This window comes from Oncorhynchus gorbuscha, linkage group LG06, assembly GCF_021184085.1.
Source record: "Oncorhynchus gorbuscha isolate QuinsamMale2020 ecotype Even-year linkage group LG06, OgorEven_v1.0, whole genome shotgun sequence".
In the NCBI taxonomy this organism is placed as follows: Eukaryota; Metazoa; Chordata; class Actinopteri; order Salmoniformes; family Salmonidae; genus Oncorhynchus; species Oncorhynchus gorbuscha.
Genome location: NC_060178.1, coordinates 29,997,150 through 30,024,001, shown reverse-complemented (window position 1 = coordinate 30,024,001; position 26,852 = coordinate 29,997,150). Strand labels below are relative to the sequence as shown.

The following is a 26,852-nucleotide window of genomic DNA, read 5'->3' as shown; positions in this document are numbered from 1 at the left end:
AGGGAGGGAGGGAATCGAGAGATGAGGGAGGGAGAGATGAGGGAGGGAATCGAGAGATGAGGGAGGGATGGAGAGATGATGGAGGGATGATGAGGGAGGGCGAGATGATGAGGGAGGGAGGGAGGGCGAGATGATGAGGGAGGGAGGGAGAGATGATGAGGGAGGGAGGGAGGGCGAGATGATGAGGGAGGGAGGGAGGGCGAGATGATGAGGGAGGGAGGGATGGAGAGATGAGGGAGGGAGGGCGAGATGATGAGGGAGGGCGAGATGGCGAGGGGAGGGAGGGCGAGATGGCGAGGGAGGGAGGGCGAGATGGCGAGGGAGGGAGGGCGAGATGGCGAGGGAGGGAGGGCGAGATGGCGAGGGAGGGAGAGATGGCGAGGGAGGAGGGAGGGAGAGATGGCGAGGAGGGAGAGATGGCGAGGGAGGGAGGGGAGGGCGAGATGGCGAGGAGGGAGGGAGGCGAGGGAGGGAGGGAGGGCGAGATGGCGAGGAGGGAGGGCGAGATGGCGAGGGAGGGCGAGATGGCGAGGGAGGGAGGGAGGGCGAGATGGCGAGGGAGGGAGGGAGGGCGAGATGAGGGAGGGCGAGATGAGGGAGGGCAAGATGAGGGAGTGATGAGGGAGGGCAAGATGAGGGAGGGCGAGATGATGAGTGAGGAGGGAGGGCGAGATGATGAGTGAGGGAGGGAGGGCGAGATGATGAGTGAGGGAGGGAAGGCGAGATGATGAGTGAGGGAGGGAGGGCGAGATGATGAGTGAGGGAGGGAGGGCGAGATGATGAGAAATGATGAGGAGGGAGGGAGGGCGAAATGATGAGTGAGGGAGGGAGGGCGAAATGATGAGGGAGGGAGGGGAGGGAGGGAGGGAGGGCGAGATGATGAGGGCGAGATGATGAGGGAGGGAGGGAGGGCGAGATGATGAGGGCGAGATGATGAGGGAGGGAGGGAGGGAGGGCGAGATGATGAGGGAGGGAGGGAGGGAGGGCAAGATGAGGGAGTGATGAGGGAGGGCAAGATGAGGGAGGGCGAGATGATGAGTGAGGGAGGGAGGGCGAGATGATGAGTGAGGGAGGGAGGGCGAAATGATGAGGGAGGGAGGGCGAAATGATGAGTGAGGGAGGGAGGGCGAAATGATGATGAGGGGCGAGATGATGAGGGAGGGAGGGAGGGAGGGCGAGATGATGAGGGCGAGATGATGAGGGAGGGAGGGAGGGCGAGATGATGAGGGCGAGATGATGAGGGAGGGAGGGAGGGAGGGCGAGATGATGAGGGGGATGGGAGGGAGGGAGGGCGGATGATGAGGGCGAGATGATGAGGGAGGGAGGGAGGGAGGGCGAGATGATGAGGGAGGGAGGGAGGGAGGGCGAGATGATGAGGGGAGGGAGGGAGGGAGGGCGAGATGATGAGGGAGGGAGGGAGGGAGGGCGAGATGATGAGTGAGGGAGGGAGGGCGAGATGATGAGTGAGGGAGGGAGGGCGAGATGATGAGTGAGGGAGGGAGGGCGAGATGATGAGTGAGGGAGGGAGGGCGAAATGATGAGTGAGGGAGGGAGGGCGAAATGATGAGGGAGGGAGGGAGGGAGGGCGAGATGATGAGGGAGGGAGGGAGGGAGGGCGAGATGATGAGGGAGGGAGGGAGGGAGGGCGAGATGATGAGGGAGGGAGGGAGGGAGGGCGAGATGATGAGGGAGGGAGGGAGGGAGGGCGAGATGATGAGGGAGGGAGGGAGGGAGGGCGAGATGATGAGGGGGAGGGAGGGAGGGCGAGATGATGAGGGAGGGAGGGAGGGAGGGCGAGATGATGAGGGAGGGAGGGCGAGATGATGAGGGGAGGGAGGAGAGGGCGAGATGATGAGGGGGGAGGGAGGGGAGGGCGATGATGAGGGAGGGAGGGAGGGAGGGAGGGCGAGATGATGAGGGAGGGAGGGAGGGAGGGAGGGCGAGATGATGAGGGAGGGAGGGAGGGAGGGCGAGATGATGAGGGAGGGAGGGAGGGAGGGCGAGATGATGAGGGAGGGAGGGAGGGAGGGAGGGCGAGATGATGAGGGAGGGAGGGAGGGAGGGCGAGATGATGAGGGAGGGAGGGAGGGAGGGCGAGATGATGAGGGAGGGAGGGAGGGAGGGCGAGATGATGAGGGAGGGAGGGCGAGATGATGAGGGAGGGAGGGAGGGCGAGATGATGAGGGAGGGAGGGAGGGAGGGGGCGAGATGATGAGGGAGGGAGGGAGGGCGAGATGATGAGGGAGGGAGGGAGGGAGGGCGAGATGATGAGGGAGGGAGGGAGGGAGGGCGAGATGATGAGGGAGGGAGGGAGGGAGGGCGAGATGATGAGGGAGGGAGGGCGAGATGATGAGGGAGGGAGGGAGGGAGGGCGAGATGATGAGGGAGGGAGGGAGGGCGAGATGATGAGGAGGAGGGAGGGAGGGCGAGATGATGAGGGAGGGAGGGAGGGAGGGCGAGATGATGAGGGAGGGAGGGAGGGCGAGATGATGAGGGAGGGAGGGAGGGCGAGATGATGAGGGAGGGAGGGCGAGATGATGAGGGAGGGAGGGAGGGAGGGCGAGATGATGAGGGAGGGAGGGCGAGATGATGAGGGAGGGAGGGAGGGAGGGCGAGATGATGAGGGAGGGAGGGCGAGATGATGAGGGAGGGAGGGAGGGGGCGAGATGATGAGGGAGGGAGGGAGGGCGAGATGATGAGGAGGGAGGGAGGGAGGGCGAGATGATGGAGGGAGGGAGGGAGGGCGAGATGATGGAGGGAGGGAGGGAGGGCGAGATGATGGAGGGAGGGAGGGAGGGCGAGATGAGGGAGGGCGAGATGATGAGTGAGGGAGGGAGGGAGGGCGAGATGATGAGTGAGGGAGTGAGGGAGGGCGAGATGATGAGTGAGGGAGTGAGGGAGGGCGAGATGATGAGTGAGGGAGTGAGGGAGGGCGAGATGATGAGTGAGGGAGTGAGGGAGGGCGAGATGATGAGTGAGGGAGTGAGGGAGGGCGAGATGATGAGTGAGGGAGGGGAGGGCGAGATGATGAGTGAGGGAGGGAGGGAGGGCGAGATGATGAGTGAGGGAGGGAGGGAGGGCGAGATGATGAGTGAGGGAGGGAGGGAGGGCGAGATGATGAGTGAGGGAGTGAGGGAGGGCGAGATGAGGAGGGATGGCGAGATGAGGGAGGGATGGCGAGATGAGGGAGGGATGGCGAGATGAGGGAGGGATGGCGAGATGAGGGAGGGATGGCGAGATGAGGGAGGGATGGCGAGATGAGGGAGGGATGGCGAGATGAGGGAGGGATGGCGAGATGAGGGAGGGATGGCGAGATGAGGGAGGGATGGCGAGATGAGGGAGGGATGGCGAGATGAGGGAGGGATGGCGAGATGAGGGAGGGATGGCGAGATGAGGGAGGGATGGCGAGATGAGGGAGGGATGGCGAGATGAGGGAGGGATGGTGAGGGAGGGATGATGAGGGAGGGATGATGAGGGAGGGATGATGAGGGAGGGATGATGAGGGAGGGATGATGAGGGAGGGATGATGAGGGAGGGATGATGAGGGAGGGAGGGCGAGATGATGAGGGAGGGAGGGAGAGATGATGATGGAGGGATGGAGAGATGATGATGGAGGGATGGAGGGAATCGAGAGATGATGATGGAGGGAATCGAGAGATGATGATGGAGGGAATCGAGAGATGATGATGGAGGAATCGAGAGATGATGATGGAGGAATCGAGAGATGATGATGGAGGGAATCGAGAGATGAGGGAGGGAGGGAATCGAGAGATGAGGGAGGGAGGGAATCGAGAGATGAGGGAGGGAGGGAATCGAGAGAGGAGGGAGGGAGAGATGATGGAGGGATGGAGGGAATCGAGAGATGATGATGGAGGGAATCGAGAGATGATGATGGAGGGAATCGAGAGATGATGATGGAGGGAATCGAGAGATGATGATGGAGGGAATCGAGAGATGATGATGGAGGGAATCGAGAGATGAGGGAGGGAGGGAATCGAGAGATGAGGGAGGGAGGGAATCGAGATGATGAGGGAGGGAGGGAATCGAGATGATGAGGGAGGGAGGGCGAGGGAGAGATGATGGAGGGAGGGCGAGGGAGAGATGATGGAGGGATGGAGGGAATCGAGAGATGAGGGAGGGAGGGAATCGAGAGATGAGGGAGGGAGGGAATCGAGAGATGAGGGAGGGAGGGAATCGAGAGATGAGGGAGGGAGGGAATCGAGAGATGAGGGAGGGAGGGAATCGAGAGATGAGGGAGGGAGGGAATCGAGAGATGAGGGAGGGAGGGAATCGAGAGATGAGGGAGGGAGAGATGAGGGAGGGAGAGATGAGGGAGGGAGAGATGAGGGAGGGAGGGAGAGATGAGGGAGGGAATCGAGAGATGAGGGAGGGATGGAGAGATGATGGAGGGATGATGAGGGAGGGCGAGATGGCGAGGGAGGGAGGGCGAGATGGCGAGGGGATGGAGGGAATCGAGAGATGATGATGGAGGGAATCGAGAGATGATGATGGAGGGAATCGAGAGATGATGATGGAGGGAATCGAGAGATGATGATGGAGGGAATCGAGAGATGATGATGGAGGGAATCGAGAGATGATGATGGAGGGAATCGAGAGATGATGATGGAGGGAATCGAGAGATGATGATGGAGGGAATCGAGAGATGATGATGGAGGGAATCGAGAGATGATGATGGAGGGAATCGAGAGATGAGGGAGGGAGGGAATCGAGAGATGAGGGAGGGAGAGATGAGGGAGGGAATCGAGAGATGAGGGAGGGATGGAGAGATGAGGGAGGGATGGAGAGATGATGGAGGGATGATGAGGGAGGGCGAGATGATGAGGGAGGGAGGGCGAGATGATGAGGGAGGGAGGGAGGGCGAGATGATGAGGGAGGGAGGGAGGGCGAGATGATGAGGGAGGGAGGGAGGCGAGATGATGAGGGAGGGAGGGAGGGCGAGATGATGAGGGAGGGAGGGATGGAGAGATGAGGGAGGGAGGGCGAGATGATGAGGGAGGGCGAGATGGCGAGGGAGGGAGGGAGGGAGATGGCGAGGCGAGATGGCGAGGGAGGGAGGGCGAGATGGCGAGGGAGGAGAGATGGCGGGGGAGGGAGGGAGGGCGAGGGAGGGCGAGATGATGAGGGAGGGAGGGAGAGATGATGAGGGAGGGAGGGCGAGATGATGAGGGAGGGAGGGATGGAGAGATGAGGGAGGGATGGAGAGATGAGGGAGGGAGGGCGAGATGATGAGGGAGGGCGAGAGATGGCGAGATGGGGGAGGGAGGGCGAGATGGCGAGGAGGGAGGGCGAGATGGCGAGGGGAGGGAGGGCGAGATGGCGAGGGGAGGGAGGGCGAGATGGCGAGGAGGGAGGGCGAGATGGCGAGGGAGGGAGGGCGAGATGGCGGGAGGGAGGGAGGGCGAGATGGCGAGATGGGAGGGAGGGAGAGATGGCGAGGGAGGCGAGATGGCGAGGAGGGAGGGAGAGATGGCGAGGGGAGGGAGGAGGGCGAGGGAGGGGGAGGGCGAGATGGCGAGGGAGGGAGGGAGGGCGAGATGGCGAGGGGAGGGAGGGAGGGCGAGATGGCGAGGAGGGAGGGAGGGCGAGATGGCGAGGGGAGGGAGGGAGGGCGAGATGGCGAGGGCGAGATGGCGAGGGGGAGGGCGAGATGGCGAGGGAGGGAGGGAGGCGAGATGATGAGGGAGGGAGGGCGAGATGATGAGGGAGGGAGGGAGGGAGGGCGAGATGATGAGGGAGGGAGGGAGGGAGGGCGAGATGATGGAGGGAGGGAGGGAGGGCGAGATGAGGGAGGGAGGGAGGAGGGGGCGAGGGAGGGAGAGATGATGAGGGAGGGAGGGAGAGATGATGAGGGAGGGAGGGATGGAGAGATGAGGGGAGGGATGGAGAGATGAGGGAGGGAGGGCGAGATGAGGGAGGGGGAGGGCGAGATGGCGAGGAGGGGGAGGGCGAGATGGCGAGGGAGGGAGGGCGAGATGGCGAGGGAGGGAGGGGCGAGATGGCGAGGAGGGAGGCGAGATGGCGAGGGAGGGAGGAGGGCGAGATGGCGAGGAGGGAGGGAGGGCGAGATGGCGAGGAGGAGGGAGGGCGAGATGGCGAGGGAGGGAGGGCGAGATGGCGAGGGAGGGAGGGAGAGATGGCGAGGGAGGGCGAGATGGCGAGGGAGGAGGGAGGGAGAGATGGCGAGGGAGGGAGGGAGGGGCGAGATGAGGAGGGAGGGAGGGCGAGATGGCGAGGGGGAGGGGGGAGGGAGGGAGGGAGGGCGAGAGATGGGGAGGGGAGGGGGAGGGAGGGAGGGCGAGGGAGGGAGGGGGCGAGATGGGAGGGAGGGAGGGAGGGCGAGATGGGGGAGGGAGGGAGGGCGAGATGAGGGAGGGGGGAGGGATGAGATGAGGGGAGGGAGGGAGGGCGAGATGAGGGAGGGAGGGGGCGAGATGGGAGGGGAGGGCGAGATGGGGAGGGGGAGGGAGGGGGGAGGGGCGAGATGAGGGAGGGAGGGCGAGATGATGAGGGAGGAGGGAGGGAGGGGCGAGATGATGAGGGGAGGGAGGGCGAGATGAGGGAGGGAGGGAGCGGAGGGGAGGGATGGCGAGGAGGGAGGGATGGCGAGATGGGGAGGGAGCGAGATGAGGGAGGGCGAGATGGGAGGGATGGGAGGGAGGGATGGCGAGATGAGGGAGGGATGGCGAGATGAGGGAGGATGGCGAGATGGCGAGGGGGGGATGGGAGGGATGGCGAGATGATGAGGGAGGGAGGGCGAGATGAGGGAGGGGAGGGAGGGAGGGATGGCGAGATGAGGGAGGGATGGCGAGATGAGGGAGGGATGGCGAGATGAGGGAGGGATGGCGAGATGAGGGAGGGATGGCGAGATGAGGGAGGGATGGCGAGATGAGGGAGGGATGGCGAGATGAGGAGGGATGGCGAGATGAGGGAGGGATGGCGAGATGAGGGAGGGATGGCGAGATGAGGGAGGGATGGCGAGATGAGGGAGGGATGGCGAGATGAGGGAGGGATGGCGAGATGAGGGGGATGGCGAGATGAGGGAGGGATGGCGAGATGAGGGAGGGATGGCGAGATGAGGGAGGGATGGCGAGATGAGGAGGGATGATGAGGGAGGGATGGCGAGATGAGGGAGGGATGGCGAGATGAGGGAGGGATGGCGAGATGAGGGAGGGATGGCGAGGGGAGGGATGACGATGAGGGAGGGATGACGAGAGGGAGGGATGACGAGATGGAGGGATGCGATGGGAGGGATGGCGAGGGAGGGATGACGAGGAGGGAGGGATGAGGGATGGCGGGAGGGATGGCGAGGGGGAGGGATGACGAGGGAGGGATGACGAGGGAGGGATGACGAGATGGGAGGAGGGATGACGAGGGAGGGATGACGAGGGAGGGATGACGAGGGGAGGGATGACGAGGGAGGGATGACGAGGGAGGGATGACGAGGGAGGGATGACGAGGGAGGGATGACGAGGGAGGGATGACGAGGGAGGGATGACGAGGGAGGGATGACGAGGGAGGGATGACGAGGGAGGGATGATGAGGGAGGGATGATGAGGGAGGGATGATGAGGGAGGGATGATGAGGGAGGGATGATGAGGGAGGGATGATGAGGGAGGGATGATGAGGGAGGGATGATGAGGGAGGGATGATGAGGGAGGGATGATGAGGGAGGGCGAGATGTGTACAGTGAGAGGGAGATGTGTAGTGAGAGTGTTGAGAAGGTTGGGTGTGAAGGAGTGAGAGACTTACGTGCTTTCTCTCTGTGGCCTTTAGGGACTTGGCATGGTAGTAGTAGAGCTGAGTTCCACACAGAGCCACCCAGAACTTGGTCCAAGACGCCACCTACAAACACCCAGGGGTCAGGGTTTAGAGGTCACACAGTAGTCAATTACTCCAGTCTATTAATTCAATACAACTTTATTAATACAACTTTATTGATGCACCTTGTCCCAACAACTAGTTTCAGGGCAGCATTGCGAGAGAGACAGCATTACAGTACACAATCATACGACACATTGGTTATATGCTTCTAACAGTAGGCGATCACTGGAAACAGACATAACGTTTAGGCATTACAGTACACAATCATACGACACATTGGTTATATGTTTCTAATAGTAGGCGATCACTGGAAACAGACATAACGTTTAGGCCAACTACATAGACCGGTATAAAGTGGTTAAATATCTGTGCATTTTTTTGGCTTTGGCTTTAAGTCTGTTTGCGCTTGTTTGTTTCAGAAGAGAAACAAGTAAAAATAAATAAATATGGAGAGCAAGACAGACAGACAGACAGACAGACAGACAGACAGACAGACAGACAGACAGACAGCGAGCGACAGACAGCGAGCGACAGACAGCGAGCGACAGACAGACAGAGAGCGAGCGACAGACAGACAGAGAGCGACAGACAGACAGAGAGCGAGCGAGCGACAGACAGACAGAGAGCGAGCGACAGACAGACAGAGAGCGAGCGACAGACAGACAGAGAGCGGCGACAGGCGCAGACAGAGAGCGAGCGGCGACAGACGCAGACAGAGAGCGAGCGGCGACAGACGCAGACAGAGAGCGGCGGCGACAGACGCAGACAGAGAGCGGCGAGCGACAGACGAGACAGAGAGCGAGCGGCGACAGACGCAGACAGAGAGCGAGCGGCGACAGACGCAGACAGAGAGCGAGCGGCGACAGACGCAGACAGAGAGCGAGCGGCGACAGACGCAGACAGAGAGCGAGCGAGCGACAGACGCAGACAGAGCGAGCGACAGCGGCGACAGAGCGCAGACAGAGAGCGGCGACAGACAGAGAGCGGCGACAGACAGAAAGCGGCAGACGCAGACAGAGAGCGGCGGCGCCAGACGCAGACAGAGAGCGAGCGAGCGCCAGACGCGAGACAGAGAGCGAGCGAGCGCCAGACGCAGACAGAGAGCGAGCGAGCGCCAGACGCAGACAGAGAGCGAGCGAGCGCCAGACGCGAGACAGAGAGCGAGCGAGCGCCAGACGCAGACAGAGAGCGAGCGAGCGCCAGACGCAGACAGAGAGCGAGCGAGCGCCAGACGCAGACAGAGAGCGAGCGAGCGCCAGACGCAGAGAGAGAGCGAGCGAGCGCCAGACGAGACAGAGAGCGAGCGAGCGCCAGACGCAGACAGAGAGCGAGCGAGCGCCAGACGCAGACAGAGAGCGAGCGAGCGCCAGACGCAGACAGAGAGCGAGCGAGCGCCAGACGCAGACAGAGAGCGAGCGAGCGCCAGACGCAGACAGAGAGCGAGCGAGCGCCAGACGAGACAGAGAGCGAGCGAGCGCCAGACGCAGACAGAGAGCGCGAGCGCCAGACGCAGACAGAGAGCGAGCGAGCGCCAGACGAGACAGAGAGCGGCGAGCGCCAGACGCAGACAGAGAGCGAGCGCCAGACGCAGACAGAGAGCGAGCGAGCGCCAGACGCAGACAGAGAGCGAGCGAGCGACAGATGCAGACAGAGAGCGCGCGAGCGACAGACGCAGACAGAGAGCGCGCGAGCGACAGACAGACAGCGCAAGGGACAGAGAGAAAACAGAGAGCGCAAGGGACAGAGAGAAAACAGAGAGCGCAAGGGACAGAGAGAAAACAGAGAGCGCAAGGGACAGAGAGAAAACAGAGAGCGCAAGGGACAGAGAGAAAACAGAGAGCGCAAGGGACAGAGAGAAAACAGAGAGCGCAAGGGACAGAGAGAAAACAGAGAGCGCAAGGGACAGAGAGAAAACAGAGAGCGCAAGGGACAGAGAGAAAACAGAGAGCGCAAGGGACAGAGAGAAAACAGAGAGCGCAAGGGACAGAAAAAACAGAGAGCGCAAGGGACAGACAGACAGAGAGCGCAAGGGACAGAGAGAGCGCAAGGGACAGAGAGAGCGCAAGGGACAGAGAGAGCGCAAGGGACAGAGAGAGCGCAAGGGACAGAGAGAGCGCAAGGGACAGAGAGAGCGCAAGGGACAGAGAGAGCGCAAGGGACAGAGAGAGCGCAAGGGACAGAGAGAGCGCAAGGGACAGAGAGAGCGCAAGGGACAGAGAGAGCGCAAGGGACAGAGAGAGCGCAAGGGACAGAGAGAGACAGAGAGCGACAGAGAGCGCAAGGGACAGAGAGACAGAGAGCGCAAGGGACAGACAGACAGAGAGCGCAAGGGACAGACAGACAGAGAGCGCAAGGGACAGACAGACAGAGAGCGCAAGGGACAGACAGACAGAGAGCGCAAGCGACAGACAGACAGAGAGCGCAAGCGACAGACAGACAGAGAGCGAGCGACAGACAGACAGAGAGCGAGCGACAGACAGACAGAGAGCGACAGACAGACAGACAGAGAGCGAGCGACAGACAGACAGACAGAGAGCGAGCGACAGACGCAGACAGAGAGCGAGCGAGCGACAGACGCGAGACAGAGAGCGAGCGGCGACAGACGCAGACAGAGAGCGGCGGCGACAGACGAGACAGAGAGCGAGCGAGCGACAGACGCAGACAGAGAGCGAGCGAGCGACAGACGCAGACAGAGAGCGAGCGGCGACAGACGAGACAGAGAGCGAGCGAGCGACAGACGCAGACAGAGAGCGGCGAGCGACAGACGCGAGACAGAGAGCGAGCGAGCGACAGACGCAGACAGAGAGCGAGCGAGCGACAGACGCAGACAGAGAGCGAGCGAGCGACAGACGCAGACAGAGAGCGAGCGAGCGACAGACGCAGACAGAGAGCGAGCGAGCGACAGACGAGACAGAGAGCGGCGAGCGACAGACGCGAGACAGAGAGCGAGCGAGCGACAGACGCAGACAGAGAGCGAGCGAGCGACAGACGCAGACAGAGAGCGGCGAGCGACAGAACGAGACAGAGAGCGAGCGAGCGACAGACGAGACAGAGAGCGACAGACAGACAGCGAGCGACAGACAGAGCGAGCGACAGACAGAGAGCGGCGACAGAGAGCGGCGACAGACAGAGAGCGAGCGACAGAGACAGAGAGCGAGCGGCGCCAGACGCAGACAGAGCGAGCGAGCGCCAGACGAGACAGAGAGCGGCGAGCGACAGACGAGACAGAGAGCGAGCGGCGACAGACGCGAGACAGAGAGCGAGCGAGCGACAGACGCAGACAGAGAGCGAGCGAGCGACAGACGCAGACAGAGAGCGAGCGAGCGACAGACGCAGACAGAGAGCGACAGACAGACAGAGAGCGAGCGACAGACAGAGAGCGAGCGACAGACAGAGAGCGAGCGACAGACAGAGAGCGAGCGACAGACAGAGAGCGAGCGAGCGCCAGACGCAGACAGAGAGCGAGCGCCAGACGCAGACAGAGAGCGAGCGAGCGCCAGACGCAGACAGAGAGCGAGCGAGCGCCAGACGCAGACAGAGAGCGAGCGAGCGCCAGACGCAGACAGAGAGCGAGCGAGCGCCAGACGCAGACAGAGAGCGAGCGAGCGCCAGACGCAGACAGAGAGCGAGCGAGCGCCAGACGCAGACAGAGAGCGAGCGAGCGCCAGACGCAGACAGAGAGCGAGCGAGCGCCAGACGCAGACAGACAGCGAGCGAGCGCCAGACGCAGACAGACAGCGAGCGAGCGCCAGACGCGAGACAGAGAGCGAGCGAGCGCCAGACGAGACAGAGAGCGAGCGAGCGCCAGACGCAGACAGAGAGCGAGCGAGCGCCAGACGCAGACAGAGAGCGAGCGAGCGACAGACGCAGACAGAGAGCGAGCGAGCGACAGACGCAGACAGAGAGCGAGCGAGCGACAGACGCAGACAGAGAGCGAGCGAGCGCGAGAGCGACAGACAGAGAGCGCAAGGGACAGAGCGACAGACAGAGAGCGCAAGGGACAGAGCGAAAACAGAGAGCGCAAGGGACAGAGAGAAAACAGAGAGCGCAAGGGACAGAGAGAAAACAGAGAGCGCAAGGGACAGAGAGAAAACAGAGAGCGCAAGGGACAGAGAGAAAACAGAGAGCGCAAGGGACAGAGAGAAAACAGAGAGCGCAAGGGACAGAGAGAAAACAGAGAGCGCAAGGGACAGAGAGAAAACAGAGAGCGCAAGGGACAGAAAAAACAGAGAGCGCAAGGGACAGAGAGAAAACAGAGAGCGCAAGGGACAGAAAAAACAGAGAGCGCAAGGGACAGAGAGAGCGCAAGGGACAGAGAGAGCGCAAGGGACAGAGAGAGCGCAAGGGACAGAGAGAAAACAGAGAGCGCAAGGGACAGAGAGAAAACAGAGAGCGCAAGGGACAGAGAGAAAACAGAGAGCGCAAGGGACAGAGAAAAAACAGAGAGCGCAAGGGACAGAAAAAACAGAGAGCGCAAGGGACAGAGAGAGCGCAAGGGACAGAGAGAGCGCAAGGGACAGAGAGAGCGCAAGGGACAGAGAGAGCGCAAGGGACAGAGAGAGCGCAAGGGACAGAGAGAGCGCAAGGGACAGAGAGAGCGCAAGGGACAGAGAGAGCGCAAGGGACAGAGAGAGCGCAAGGGACAGAGAGAGCGCAAGGGACAGAGAGAGCGCAAGGGACAGAGAGAGCGCAAGGGACAGAGAGAGCGCAAGGGACAGAGAGAGCGCAAAGGGACAGAGAGAGCGCAAGGGACAGAGAGAGCGCAAGGGACAGAGAGAGCGCAAGGGACAGAGAGAGCGCAAGGGACAGAGAGAGCGCAAGGGACAGAGAGAGCGCAAGGGACAGAGAGAGCGCAAGGGACAGAGAGAGCGCAAGGGACAGAGAGAGCGCAAGGGACAGAGAGAGAGCAGCGCAAGGGACAGAGAGACAGCGCAAGCGACAGAGAGCGCAAGGGACAGAGAGAGACAGAGAGCGACAGAGAGCGCAAGGGACAGACAGACAGAGAGCGCAAGGGACAGACAGACAGAGAGCGCAAGGGACAGACAGACAGAGAGCGCAAGGGACAGACAGACAGAGAGCGCAAGGGACAGACAGACAGAGAGCGCAAGGGACAGACAGACAGAGAGCGCAAGGGACAGACAGACAGAGCGCAAGGGACAGACAGACAGACAGAGAGCGCAAGGGACAGAGAGAGAGAGAGCGACAGAGAGCGCAAGGGACAGAGAGAGACAGAGAGCGACAGAGAGCGCAAGGGACAGAGAGCGACAGAGAGCGCAAGGGACAGACAGACAGAGAGCGCAAGGGACAGAGAGCGACAGAGAGCGCAAGGGACAGACAGACAGAGAGCGCAAGGGACAGACAGACAGAGAGCGCAAGGGACAGACAGACAGAGAGCGCAAGGGACAGACAGACAGAGAGCGCAAGGGACAGACAGACAGAGAGCGCAACGGACAGAGAGCGCAAGGGACAGACAGACAGACAGAGAGCGCAAGGGACAGAGAGCGCAAGGGACAGACAGACAGAGAGCAAGGGACAGACAGACAGAGAGCAAGCGACAGACAGAGAGCAAGCGACAGACAGAGAGCAAGCGACAGACAGAGAGCAAGCGACAGACAGAGAGCAAGCGACAGACAGAGAGCAAGCGACAGACAGGCAGAGAGCAAGCGACAGGCAGAGAGCAAGCGACAGACAGAGAGCGCAAGCGCCAGACAGACAGAGCAAGCGCCAGACAGAGAGCAAGCGCCAGACAGAGAGCAAGCGCCAGACAGAGAGCAAGCGCCAGACAGAGAGCAAGCGCCAGACAGAGAGCAAGCGCCAGACAGAGAGCAAGCGCCAGACAGAGAGCAAGCGACAGACAGAGAGCAAGCGACAGACAGAGAGCAAGCGACAGACAGAGAGCAAGCGACAGACAGAGAGCAAGCGACAGACAGAGAGCAAGCGACAGACAGACAGCAAGCGACAGACAGACAGCAAGCGACAGACAGACAGCAAGCGACAGACAGAGAGCAAGGGACAGACAGACAGAGAGCAAGGGACAGACAGACAGACAGAGAGCAAGCGACAGACAGACAGAGAGCAAGCGACAGACAGACAGAGAGCAAGCGACAGACAGACAGCAAGCGACAGACAGACAGACAGCAAGCGACAGACAGACAGCAAGCGACAGACAGACAGAAAGCAAGCGACAGACAGAAAGCAAGCGACAGACAGAGACAGAGAGCAAGCGACAAACAGTTATGTCACCTACAGTAACCCTTATGCTAATGCCACCCTGTCAACGTTACGTACGTCAGCCCTACCAGCCTCAGGTATATAACCATGTCCAGATGAGTTTATCCCAGAGAGACAGCAAAGAGAAGCTCATTTGACAGAACTAAGATAGTCAGGATGACAGGCAGATATGAAAGAGAGCAGGGAAGAGAACATCTGGAGAAAGAGCACAGAACAGTAGGTGCCAGGCGGTAGCAGTAGTATGGTAGTAGTAGGTGCCAGGCGGTAGCAGAAGTATGGTAGTAGTAGGTGCCAGGCGGTAGCAGTAGTAGTATGGTAGTAGTAGGTGCCAGGCAGTAGCAGTAGTAGTATGGTAGTAGTAGGTGCCAGGCGGTAGCAGTAGTAGTATGGTAGTAGTAGGTGCCAGGCGGTAGCAGTAGTAGTATGGTAGTAGGTAGGTGCAGTAGTAGTATGGTAGTAGTAGGTGCCAGCAGTAGTAGTATGGTAGTAGTAGGTGCCAGGCGGTAGCAGTAGTAGTATGGTAGTAATAGGTGCCAGGCGGTAGCAGTAGTATGGTAGTAGTAGGTGCCAGGCGGTAGCAGTAGTATGGTAGTAGTAGGTGCCAGGCGGTAGCAGTAGTATGGTAGTAGTAGGTGCCAGGCGGTAGCAGTAGTATGGTAGTAGGTGCCAGGCGGTAGCAGTAGTATGGTAGTAGTAGGTGCCAGGCGGTAGTAGTAGTAGTATGGTAGTAGGTGCCAGGCGGTAGCAGTAGTATGGTAGTAGGTGCCAGGCGGTAGCAGTAGTATGGTAGCAGTAGTATGGTAGTAGGTGCCAGGCGGTAGCAGTAGTATGGTAGTAGGTGCCAGGCAGTAGTATGGTAGTAGCAGTAGTATGGTAGTAGGTGCCAGGCGGTAGCAGTGCCAGTATGGTAGTAGGTGCCAGGCGGTAGCAGTAGTATGGTAGTAGGTGCCATGCGGTAGCAGTAGTATGGTAGTAGGTGCCAGGCTGTAGCAGTAGTATGGTAGTAGGTGCCAGGCGGTAGCAGTAGTATGGTAGTAGGTGCCAGGCGGTAGCAGTAGTATGGTAGTAGGTGCCAGGCGGTAGTAGTAGTATGGTAGTAGGTGCCAGGTGGTAGCAGTAGTATGGTAGTAGGTGCCAGGCGGTAGTAGTAGTATGGTAGTAGGTGCCAGGCGGTAGTAGTAGTATGGTAGTAGGTGCCAGGCGGTAGTAGTAGTATGGTAGTAGGTGCCAGGCGGTAGTAGTAGTATGGTAGTAGGTGCCAGGCGCACCGGTTTGAGTGTGTCAAGAACTGCAAAGCTCAACAGTTTCTCGTGTATCAAGAATGGTCCACCACCCAAAGGACATCCAGCTAACATGACAACTGAGGGAAGCATTGGAGTCAACATGGGCCAGCATCCCTGTGGAAAGTTTGACACCTTGTAGAGTCCATGCCCAACGAATTTAGGCTGTTGAGGGCAAAAAGGGGTGCAACTCAATATTAAGGTCTTAAATGTGTTTTTTTTTGTACAGTCAGTGTTGCTAAAGCATGAATCAGTTAAATTGGACATTGAACTTGAACCTTATAAGAATCCTTGATCTAGCTGCCAGACAGCTTTTGTATAGAGATCTCAGAAATGCTGTGCAACTACGTAGCAATTCGTATCTACTTATGTAACGGCGTGAAAATGGGCACACAACCAAAAATAATGTATGTGAATGCTTCTAACCGAAAGAGTCACCTTACCTTGATACTTAAAACCTAAATCGATACTGTCATTAACGTCGTTCTTCAATAACTTTACATGCTACTTGTTGGATGTGCATTTGATGTCGAGCTGTTTAATGAATCTGCTGACTCTGATCATTGAACAGCTTAAAAAGGATATTACTGAGACTGCAACCTCAGTTAAAGTCTCAACAAGCTCTACGATATGATCTTAATGACTAACAAACTGGATGAGCTCATTAAAAAGTTTACGACTGAACTGAAGGAGGAAAATCCAGAAGTATAAACCCGATTTGGAAGGAAAGAACAGACTAATATACCTCAGGCGAGATCCTGAGCACAAGAAGAGACAAGCCGATGACAGACGCCGAGTTCCTCTGTCAGACCAACTATCCACAGACAGCACAAACTCAGTCTCCTCTACCAACAGTGACCTTTTATATCTACAACAGAGGGCGGGGACACCGTCGAGGCCAACACCCCCAACACGTAAGAGGGTTCGGCGCATTCGTCGGGGTAAGAAGAAATCCACTACCATTGAGACCAAGGACGGGCCCCCAGTCCAACAGGAGCTACATGTCAAGGTCTTGCTTGATAAGTTGAAGACATCAGCTCATCTCAGTGCTCGTCAATAAGGGGTCAACATTTGTACCCACCACATACGTTAATGACTTTGACATCCAGATCTATTCAAGTTTTTCCGTAATCTGAGATTGCTTGAGTTCTTTTTTAAGAGTGAACCTTACATGACTCCACTTGAAATGTCATCTTCAGTGAGATGTATACATAGGTCTACCACGCTAATCAATAGATTTACCTGTCCTACCGTGAGTCAAGGAGGAGATTAACCCAGCTGAGGTACCTGAGAACTCCAAGAGAACCACATTCAGAGCAAAAAGTTAATTTGTACCTCCCCCAAACGCAATGTGTCCATAGAAACCTTCTGTAGCATTGTTGAAAATTATGTAGGTGTCCTACTGAAAGACAAACAAACACCAATCCTATGATAATCTGAGTAGTGACGAAATAATGGCTCTTAAGGACTTCGTCAGATCCTTCGATTATCATTTAAAAAATGTAACAAAGGAGGAAGAATTTGTACATAAAACAAATGTGACTGTGAATAAATGTCGCCGACAACTATCTAAAGGTGACTTCTATTGCAAACTGAATTATGACCCTACCCTAGAATTTCTGCATAACATCTCAACCACAGTGGCAAGCTGTTTGGAATCAGGACAAATCACCAAAAAATAATTATAATTTCTAAACTCAGCAAAAAACGTCCTCTCAATGTTGACTGTGTTTATTTTCAGCAAACTTAACATGTGTAAATATTTGTATGAACATAACAAGATTCAACAACTGAACAAGTTCCACAGAAATGTGACTAACAAATGGAATAATGTGTCCCTGAACAAAGTGTGTGGGGGAGTCAAAATCAAAAGTAACAGTCAGTATCTGGTGTGGCCACCAGCTGCATTAAGTACTGCAGTGCATCTCCTCCTCATGGACTGCACCAGATTTGACAGTTCTTTCTGTGAGATGTTACCCTACAATTCTGGGGGGGAATGGCCCTAGCCCTCACCCTCCGATCCAACAGGTCCCAGATGTGCTCAATGGGAATGAGATCTGGGCTCTTCGCTGGCGATGGCAGAACACTGACATGCGCTTTTGTTAAATCATCCCACGTTTGGCAAAGTTGGCTGTCTTTGTTTGGAAGAAAGTCAACACAGTTCGCAATGAGCCAGGCAGCCCAAACTGATGCATATACCCTGACTCTTTTGCATAGAACACAAGAGTAGTGACACAATTTCCCTAGTTAAAAGAAATTCAAGTAATATTAACTAAATATGCAGGTTTAAAAATATATACTTGTGTATTGATTTCAAGAAAGGTGTTGATGATTATGGTTAGGTACACATTGGTGCAACGACAGTGCTTTTTTCACGAATGTGCTTGTTAAAATCACACATTTGGCGAAGTAAGCTATGATTCAATGATAAATTAACAGGCACCGCATCGATCATATGCAACGCAGGACAAGCTGGATAAACTAGTAATATCATCAACCATGTGTAGTTAACTAGTGATTATGTTAAGATTGATTGTTTTTTATAAGATATGTTTAATGCTAGCTAGCACCTTACCGTGGCTCCTTGCTGCACTCGCATAACAGGTAGTCCGCCTGCCACGCAGGCTCCTCGTGGAGTGCAATGTAATCGGCCATAATCGGTGTCCAGAAACACAGATGACCAATTGTAATCGGTCGACCTCTACTCTGAATATCTCAAATTCACCATGCAGACTGACAAGAGAAAAATAAACTACCTGGACTTGGCTCATCAAAGAGAATAATGCATTACACACAGACTTATACACAATGCCCACAGACAACAACACCTTGCTATGTGTGGATAGTATGCATCCTCTTCCCCTCAATAATTGTCCACCATATAGCCAGCTCGGCAGGGTTAAACAAATCTGTGGCCACCAGACAAATTGACAGCCATGCTAAAACAGAAATTCAAAATGAGAGGCTACAAGGACAAAACTCCTGATTACTAAAAACTCAACCAAAGAAGAAAAACAACTCAACTGTCTTCTGCACAAAGTACACCAAGGGTTTGGAGAAAATGAAAGCAATCCTGAAAAAGCACTGGCATATTCTGCAATCAGACAATTATATAAAACATTTAAAAAACTCAATCGCACACCTCTTCAAGGAACCACCACTGGTGGTATGTAAGCATTGTCGCAATATGGGATATAGCTTGATGAGATCAAACATGAGCCCTGAGCCCACTCAGACACTCTTGACACCCATTCAAAATGGGATCTACAAATGTGGTTAATGCACACAGTGCAATAGCACTATAAAAACACCCTTCAGACACCCACATACAAGTCCAAAAATCCCTTTTAGGGGGATCATCTCATGCAAGACCAAGGGAGTCATCTATCTCATCACCTGTTCATGTGGAAAAGCCTACGTAGGACAAACGAAAATACAATTAAAACACCGCAGCTCAATCAGGGGCAAGAACATTGACTATCCAGTAGCAGCTCCCTTTGTTTAAGTTAACCATCCAATCCCTCCCTTAAATACACAGGCATTGAGCATGTTGCTCTACCAAGGAGAGGAGGGAACATTGAGATCCTACTTCTACAAAAGGAGGCTTATTTGGATATCCCATCGAAAAACATTGACCACAAGAGGTCTGAATATTGACTTTGATCTCAGGCCCTTCTTATGAACAAGTCTTCCATATTCCTTCTACAGTTTATGAGCGTACACTCAATATGTTCCCCCTGTTGATGATGCTTATTACGCATTAAGGTTGAACCAAAAGATGACATGTACAAATAGGAAATGAAATCAGAATAAACAATTAAAAACATGTGAAATGTAATTAAACAACGCATGTGGATGCTAATATGGTGTACAATATTCAAGTATGTTGCTATATGATAACAATAGCCTGATATATTTAATATGACAAACTATTGTTTTAACAGTTTCACTAATTAACTTAATCATTATGACACACCTCACACTATTGTCATTAGTTGCATTAATTGCACTGTTTGTCTACATAACCTGGTTCAAGTATTCATGACATTACCCTGAAAGTGGCAGAGTGATGCTGACACGGTGGTAGATAACCAATAAATTACTCTGAGTTTATACATGGGGTGTGTGACTATTTTGATAGTTTATAGTTGATTCGCTGTTCGTCAGCACCTCCACACAAACACATTTGTCTGGGTGTGCGCCAGCTCCTGTTTTCTATTGAGCCGTTTGATTTAAACCTTGATAATTTCACACACAATCATCTGGTTATGTTGCATTAGCACATGCGATGCAGCAGCCCAAGTGCTGGAAAAAAGGTGTTCGCAAGGAATGAATACTTTGGTTAATCAATCGTTACGCCGGTGGATCCACTTTGAATCTAATAAATCCCTAGCAAACTGATGTTGATCATCTGATGTCTGCCTGATTCACAGCAGGGTCTCAGATTTTACAGAGAAAGCATCAAGGTAATGAGTTCATGTTTTTGTGCCTCAGAATAAACAGAGTCTACTGTGTGCAATGCTGTAGGATAGACTATTGCGCAACACCCAACACAATTTCTATTCATTATTCTGGATATAATGACAACAAATGACACGGCCTAATGGGCTTCTTCACAATATGATCTAGTAATGAAATAACATGACATGTTGGTTTCCATGTTACACCTACACTGTTAAAACAATTACAAGGGGCTTGAAGTAGCCTAATTGAACTTGGCGCTCAGAAATTCAAGTACTGAAATAGGCCTACCTTGAAAATCAAACATTTCCTAAATGTGGTGTTTGAAAAGTCCTTGTAATTATTGTAGCCGATATACTAGTTGTCCTGCTCCCTTATAGTTATCCGTGATTTAATTCGGATGAGATTTTGTGAGAGACGTGGGTCCTTTGGTTTGTTTCCCTTTGCTTGAATTGATGGGTTGTGTTGCACTACTCTGTTGCAGTAAAACCAGGTGTGGTTATTATGAGAATGACAACATCTAATGTTGGCTTCAACTTGGCTTTCCATACAAATCTTTCTATTATAAAAACAGCAATGGTGAGATTGAAATGGCGAAGGTGACATTAATGCCTCCTCTATTCATGGACATAGGCATTATTATGTGTGCCTGCGTTGGCCAGTCTACAGGCAATGTCCACATTATTCTAACATATTTGAACATGTAATAATTATAATATCAATGCATTGGCAAAGCAAAACACAATGTTTCTTCTCAAAATGGTAATGAGGTGGGATTCTAGTTTATGCACTATATGTAGAATTATAGAACATTGAGGTCCTTAAATTGTAATTAAGCGCTTGAAAAAGTCCCTGAAAGTAATTGAATTTGACTTACCAATGTCTGTATGAACCCTGCTTAAAGGATGTATAGTCCTAGACCAATGTGGTTGTATAGGTGGAGTGGAAGTTGAATTTTGGGCCAATTTGCATATATTTACTTTTATTTGAAGTTCACAAGTGGAACTGCATAAACTATTTTTATTTCAAACTATTTTGACATGTTCATCCCAATGTCACACATTAGTCCTATCATTTATAGAAGGACCAATGTACAGTATGTTCTTGATGTATGCAGTGTGTGTTCTCACTGTGGGTTTCTTGCCCTCCTTGAAGAGCGTTTTGCGTCGTAGGACTCCCTGCACGGTGACGGCTCCAGGGTACAGGTGCACTGCTAACTCCTCAGACTCAGCAGAGCTAGAGCAGAACACAGCAGAATTACAACACACTTCTGGCCAAACACACACACAGGGCTGGGCGATACGGCCAAAATATAATATCACAATATTTCTCACATTTTTTTACAGTATGGCGGTATTTGACAGTATGTTTGTTTATGAATAATAAAAAAGTTTGAAACATTTTATGAGTAAGAAGGCGACAAAATGAATTCTAAGTGATTGTAATGGGATTTCTCCATTCGGATGGTTTTACATTCAACCAAACTAGGACAAAAGTGAGCCTGTTGAACGTTTCATTTAGTTTGGCGAAGTATCAAAATACTGTTAGACGGCATTGTAAAAATCCATACCGGTATGTGGTACCATACCAGTATTCACAGTATATCGCCCAGCCCTATGACAGAGAAGCACACACACGCACAGAGACAAGGACAAAAACAAAGCAACACACGGGCACAAACGGACACAGAGACAAGGACATAAACACACAGCAAAACACAGAGACCAGGACATAAACACACAGCAAAACACAGGCACAATCACACATGCAGACATTCGTAAAGTATGTTCTTTGACGTAGTGCCAAGTGGAATCTGCAGGGAAGTTTCCTCATTAATCAATATCTGAACTGCACCATCTGCATATTTAATAAATTATGTAGCAGCAGTATTTGGCTTGCTTTGAATCAATTCCACAGATGTATTTTCCTGTCTGGGAGGTTCCAGTGCAGTGTCTTTCTGGCTGTAACAACAGAGAGTAAGGAGAGGGCAGCCAGTAGGAACTAGAAGGACACCAGTGAGGCATATCGTGCATTCGGAAAATATTCATACCCCTAGACTTTTTCCACATTTTGTTACGTTACAGCCTTACTCTAAAATTGATTAAATGAAAAAAAAAAAATTCTAAATCAACATACAATACCCAATAATGACAAAGTGAAAATAGGGTTTTAATTTTTTTGCAAATATAAATATTTTTTAAAACATATTTACATAAGTATTCAGAGCCTCTTTGCTACGAGACTCGAAAGGTGCATCCTGTTTCCATTGATTACCCTTGAGCTGTTTCTACAACTTATTTGAAGTCCACCTGTGGTAAATGCAATTGAGGATTTGGAAAGGCACACCTGTCTATATAAGGTTTCACAGTTTTTGGTATTTTATTAGGATTTTCATTAGCTAGTTACAAAAGCAGCAGCTACTCTTCCTGGGGTCAACACAAAACATGACATAATACAGAACATTAATAGACAACAGCTCAAGGACAGAACTACATAAATGTAAAAAAAAAAAAAACTTTTACAAAAAGGCACACGTAGCCTACATATATCAATACATACACACAGGCGACCCAAGTCAAATAGCAGAGGAGAGTTGTGCTTTGAGGTGTTGCTTTATCTGTTCAATTACGCAATATAAGATGGAACAGAGGTTCATGCAATAATTGTTCTCGACAATACTGTACGCTTTCTTGAATTTGTTCTGGATTTGCGGACTGTGAAAAGACCCCCAGTGGCATGTCTGTGGGGTAAGTGTGTGCGTCAGAGCTGTGTGTAAGTTGACTACGCAAACAATGAGATTTTCAACACATTGTTTCTTCTAAAAAGTAGTGATGCAGTCAGTCTATCCTGAACTCTTAACCAAGAGAGACTGACATGCATTGTATTTATACTAGCCCTCCGATTACAATAAAGAGCAAGTCGTGCCACTCCGTTCTGGACCAGCTCCAGCTTAATGAGGTATTTCCTTGCAGCACTTGACCACACTACTGGACAATAATCAGGGCAAAACTAGAGACTGCAGAACTTTCTTTTTGGAGTGTGGTGTCAAAAAGCAGAGCATCACCTTATTATAGACAGACTTCTCCCCATCTTTACAACCATTGAACCTACATGTTTTACCATGACAGTTTACAAATCTAAGTTGACAGTGCATGTCACATCAAAAACCAAGCAACGAGGTTGAAGGACTGTCCGTAGAGCTCCGAGAAAGGATTGTGTTGAGGCACAGATCTGGGGAAGGGTACCAAATCATTTCTGCAGCATTGAAGGTCCCCAAAAACACAGTGACCATCATTCTTAAATGGAAGAGGTTTGGAACCACCAACACTCTTCCTATAGCTCTCCGCCCGGCCAAACTGAGCAATCAGGGGAGAAGGGCCATGGTCAGCGAAGTGACCAAGAACCCGATCGTCACTCTGACAGAGCTCTAGAGTTTCTCTGTGGAGATGGGGGAAGCTTCCAAAAGGACAATCATCACTGCAACACTCCACCAATCAGGTCTTTATAGTAGTGGCCAGATGGAAGCCACTCCTCAGTAAAAGGCACACGACAACCTGCTTGGAGTTGCTAAAAGATACCTAAAGATTCTCAGACCATGAGCAACAAGATTCTTTGACCTGAATGTCAAGCATCACGTCCGGAGGAAACCTGGCAGCATCCCTACGGTGAAGCATGGTGGTGGCAGCATCATGCTGTGGGGGTGTCTTTCAGCGGCAGGGACTGGGAGACTAGTCAGGCTCAAGGCAAAGATGAACAGAGCAAAGTACAGAGAGATCCTTGATGAAAATCTGCTCCAGAGCGCTCAGGACCTCAGACTAGGGTGAAGGTTCACCTTCCAACAGGACAACGACCCTAAGCACACAGCCAAGACAACGCAGGATTGGCGTGGGACAAGTCTCTGAATGTCCTTGAGTGGCCTAGCCAGAGCCCGGACTTGAACCCGATCAAACATCTCTGGAGAGACCTGCAAAGAGCTGTGCAGCAACACTCCCCATCCAACCTGACAGAACTTGGGAGGATCTGCAGAGAAGAATGGGAACTCCTCAAATACAGGTGTGCCAAGCTTGTAGCGTCATACCCAATAAAACTTGAGGCTGTAATTGCTGCCAAAGGTGCTTCAACAAAGTACTGAGTAAAGGGTCTGAATACTTGTGCAAATGTGATGTTTATTTTTTTTAAAGAATAATTTAGCAAAAATGTCAAACCTATTTTTACTTTGTCATTATGTGGTAGTGTGTGTAGATTGATGAGGACATTGTTTTTTAAATACATTTTAGAATAAGGTTGTAACTTAACAAAATGTAGGGAAAATAAAGGGGTCTAAACACTTTCCCGAAAGCACTGTATATATGAAAGAGACAGAGTGAGAGAATCCACCCATCCGAACTGTAGGGAGCTAGAATAGAAGTCTGTGGGAAGTCATCCCTGACTGACACAGGGCAGAGCTCCCAGCAGTGTGGTACACTGGAAACTCACGGTCACCTCTTAGAAAACCTGAAGGCTCCATATTGCATATTGGTTCATTGCATGTATGAGAGATGACATACAGGGAGAATGAGAGTGTTGCTAAGATGGTCTGGTTTAGCGGAGAGTCACCCACAAGAGGCCCACCACCCGTTTATACCACACACACACACTCCCACCACCTTCAACACACACACCAGCACAGTGGCCTCGGGCAGAGAGAGCGGATATTGGCGGCAGATGGCAGGGTGCAGAGAGAGTTGAGAAGGGGGCGAGGGTGTTGAGAGGGGTGTAGAAGAGGTGGTAATGTGTGTGTACCTGCTGGGCCTCAGGCCTCCTCTGTAGGGGATTCTGGCCACGCGGGTCACAGGGCCCAGAGAGTGATAGAACCGAGTCCTGTTCGGCAGAGGACAGGGACAGGGTGGGGGCACGGAACAGTAAAGGTTGGGCTCTCTCAGCTCGGCTCATTCTAGCACAACTTTAAGGGTTGGTTTGAGGACGTTTTATCTTCTTCACAGATTATTTCAGGACTGGTGTTTTTGGTACAAAGCAACAGATGCTCAGACATAAGGGCTTATGTGACCAGTTACTGGGTATGAACCCCGGTCGTCTGCACAACACTCGACTGTGTTCACCCACTGAGCTGAAGCCTAGACATTACCATAGCATCTCGGTCACACTCATGGAGCCAGAGAGACAGGCTAGTAGAACAGCAGTTCACAAGGAAGTAAGTGCTGCTTGCCTGTGGGCTAAGCATTGCTCAAAGAACTTCACACATCATTGTGTGTGTGTGTGCGTTCAGACTTACCTTTCAAAGGCTGGCCAGGACATCTCTTCACTGAGTTCTGAACCCTCACTGCTCCCTGCAGATAAACAAAGACAGACTGTCAAAGTCAAAAGACAGGAATAAAAACACAGTTGCGTGTGTGTGTGTGTTTGTTTGTGTCTCTAACCCAGTGAGATGCCGCTGGAGAGCGTTGAGCTCTCGGCCTGTCCTCTCGTAGGGGTGTGGCTCTCCATGACGCTGTCGTCCAATAGATGACGAGAACCAGCATTGGGGAACGTAGCGCTCTTAAACTCTACCGTATTCATCGTATGAATAAAACTACAGAGAAACAAAATAACTATTAGAAAACATATGACAACCAACAAACCAATGCAGTAAAATGTGCTAAATCCCTAAAAGAGCACATGGGGATGATTATGGCTTAGAATCCAGAAGATTCTGAAGTGGGAAGCACTGCACTCAGATGTTATGTGGTAATGGATGCTAAAGTTGGCCTGCGGTAGTGGGTGACTCACTTGTAGCCCAGGCTGTGACACTTCCTGTGTCCGTAGGGGAGGAGGTTCCGGGGGGAGGGGGGCGTGGGAGGGACTTTGGTTCCGTCTGCAATGGGGCCCTTTCGACCACACAGAGGGGACCCAGATGCATCCGAACCTATAAGGTCCTCTCTAGAGGCAGTGGAGCGGGGGGTGCTGGAGCCTGGCTCGATCTTCAACGACAACCTGAACAACAACACCACACATGGGAACCCGCATAACACACACCTGATTATGACTTCCAATAAAGGGTCAAACTAATCAAACTCCATCTACATTAGAGCCACTACTCACTTGTAGTTGTCATCCTCCACAAACTTCTGTAGCTCCTCGATGTACATGACTGAGTTGAGATACTTCTGGACATGAGGCAACACTTGTATATCTGTACAGACAGAGAGAAATGTCTCAGGGTATAGAGCAGGGAGGGTGTGTGTGTGTCTGTCTGTGTGTGTGTACCGTAGGTGCAGGAGCGTTGCAGGTCAGCTATAATCCTCAGGATGTTGTTCATGAGGTTGGATCGCTGTTCATTCTCCAGGATGCTGCCAGTAGAGGGATACGCTGAGTCTATATACGTCAGGTCAGAGAGATACATACCTATACAGAGAGAGGGTAAGAGAGAGAGAGATGGTGAAGGTCTTGTCATGTGTAAAAACTCAAAACACAAGAGGTGATAGGTTAAGTAGAATCCTAGAACACGGACACATACTAGACTAACAAATTGCCATGGGAACTTCAGCATTATCTTTCTTACGAACAAACGTGAACCCAAACAGAGAACAGAATCTGCTGACTGGGTGAAAAAGATTGCATTAGTTTCCTGCAGACACACCGATCTCGCCTCTCCATCTCTCATCCTCATTTAGCGGGAAGAACAGGGAGGGCTAAGGCCCAGCTGTCTGGAGGTGTGACTCAAAACAACAGGGAACAAAGAAAACATTCCAGACCACATACTGACTGATCCCTATTCCCGAGTCAACAAACACATTCTGATCACACACACATACAGATCGTTTGACGATAGTCTAAAGACATTATACTGGAGTCGAGACATAACATGGATATGAGTGGAATGTGTACCACATAAACACCACTAATAGAAAACACCATTTTCCATCATCCTGTTAGTCATACATTGATGTCACCTGTTAAATCCACTCCAATCAATGTAGATGAAGGGGAGGAGACCGGTTAAAGAAGTTTTTTTTAAACATTGAGACATGATTGTGTTTGTGTGCCATTCAGAGGGTGAAA

The 26,852-nt window shown here is 52.8% G+C and overlaps 1 protein-coding gene across 12 annotated transcripts in view; it reads right to left on the bottom strand.

Moving 5' to 3' along the window:
- The window catches only part of LOC124037809 (ras-specific guanine nucleotide-releasing factor RalGPS2-like), a 169,313-nt gene that overhangs the window by 9,521 nt on the left and 132,940 nt on the right, over nucleotides 1–26,852 (bottom strand). For 9 of the 12 annotated variants that reach the window (XM_046352887.1, XM_046352891.1, XM_046352884.1 and 6 more), the window contains 8 exons: nucleotides 26,058–26,195; nucleotides 25,893–25,983; nucleotides 25,581–25,826; nucleotides 25,232–25,383; nucleotides 25,087–25,141; nucleotides 24,597–24,674; nucleotides 20,945–21,050; nucleotides 7,771–7,863 (listed from right to left, as the gene is read on the bottom strand). In XM_046352887.1, the coding sequence (XP_046208843.1) occupies nucleotides 7,771–7,863; nucleotides 20,945–21,050; nucleotides 24,597–24,674; nucleotides 25,087–25,141; nucleotides 25,232–25,383; nucleotides 25,581–25,826; nucleotides 25,893–25,983; nucleotides 26,058–26,195 (959 nt within the window). The remainder of the gene's footprint in view (nucleotides 1–7,770; nucleotides 7,864–20,944; nucleotides 21,051–24,596; nucleotides 24,675–25,086; nucleotides 25,142–25,231; nucleotides 25,384–25,580; nucleotides 25,827–25,892; nucleotides 25,984–26,057; nucleotides 26,196–26,852) is intronic. The other 3 variants (XM_046352893.1, XM_046352894.1, XM_046352895.1) reach the window with 3 other exon arrangements.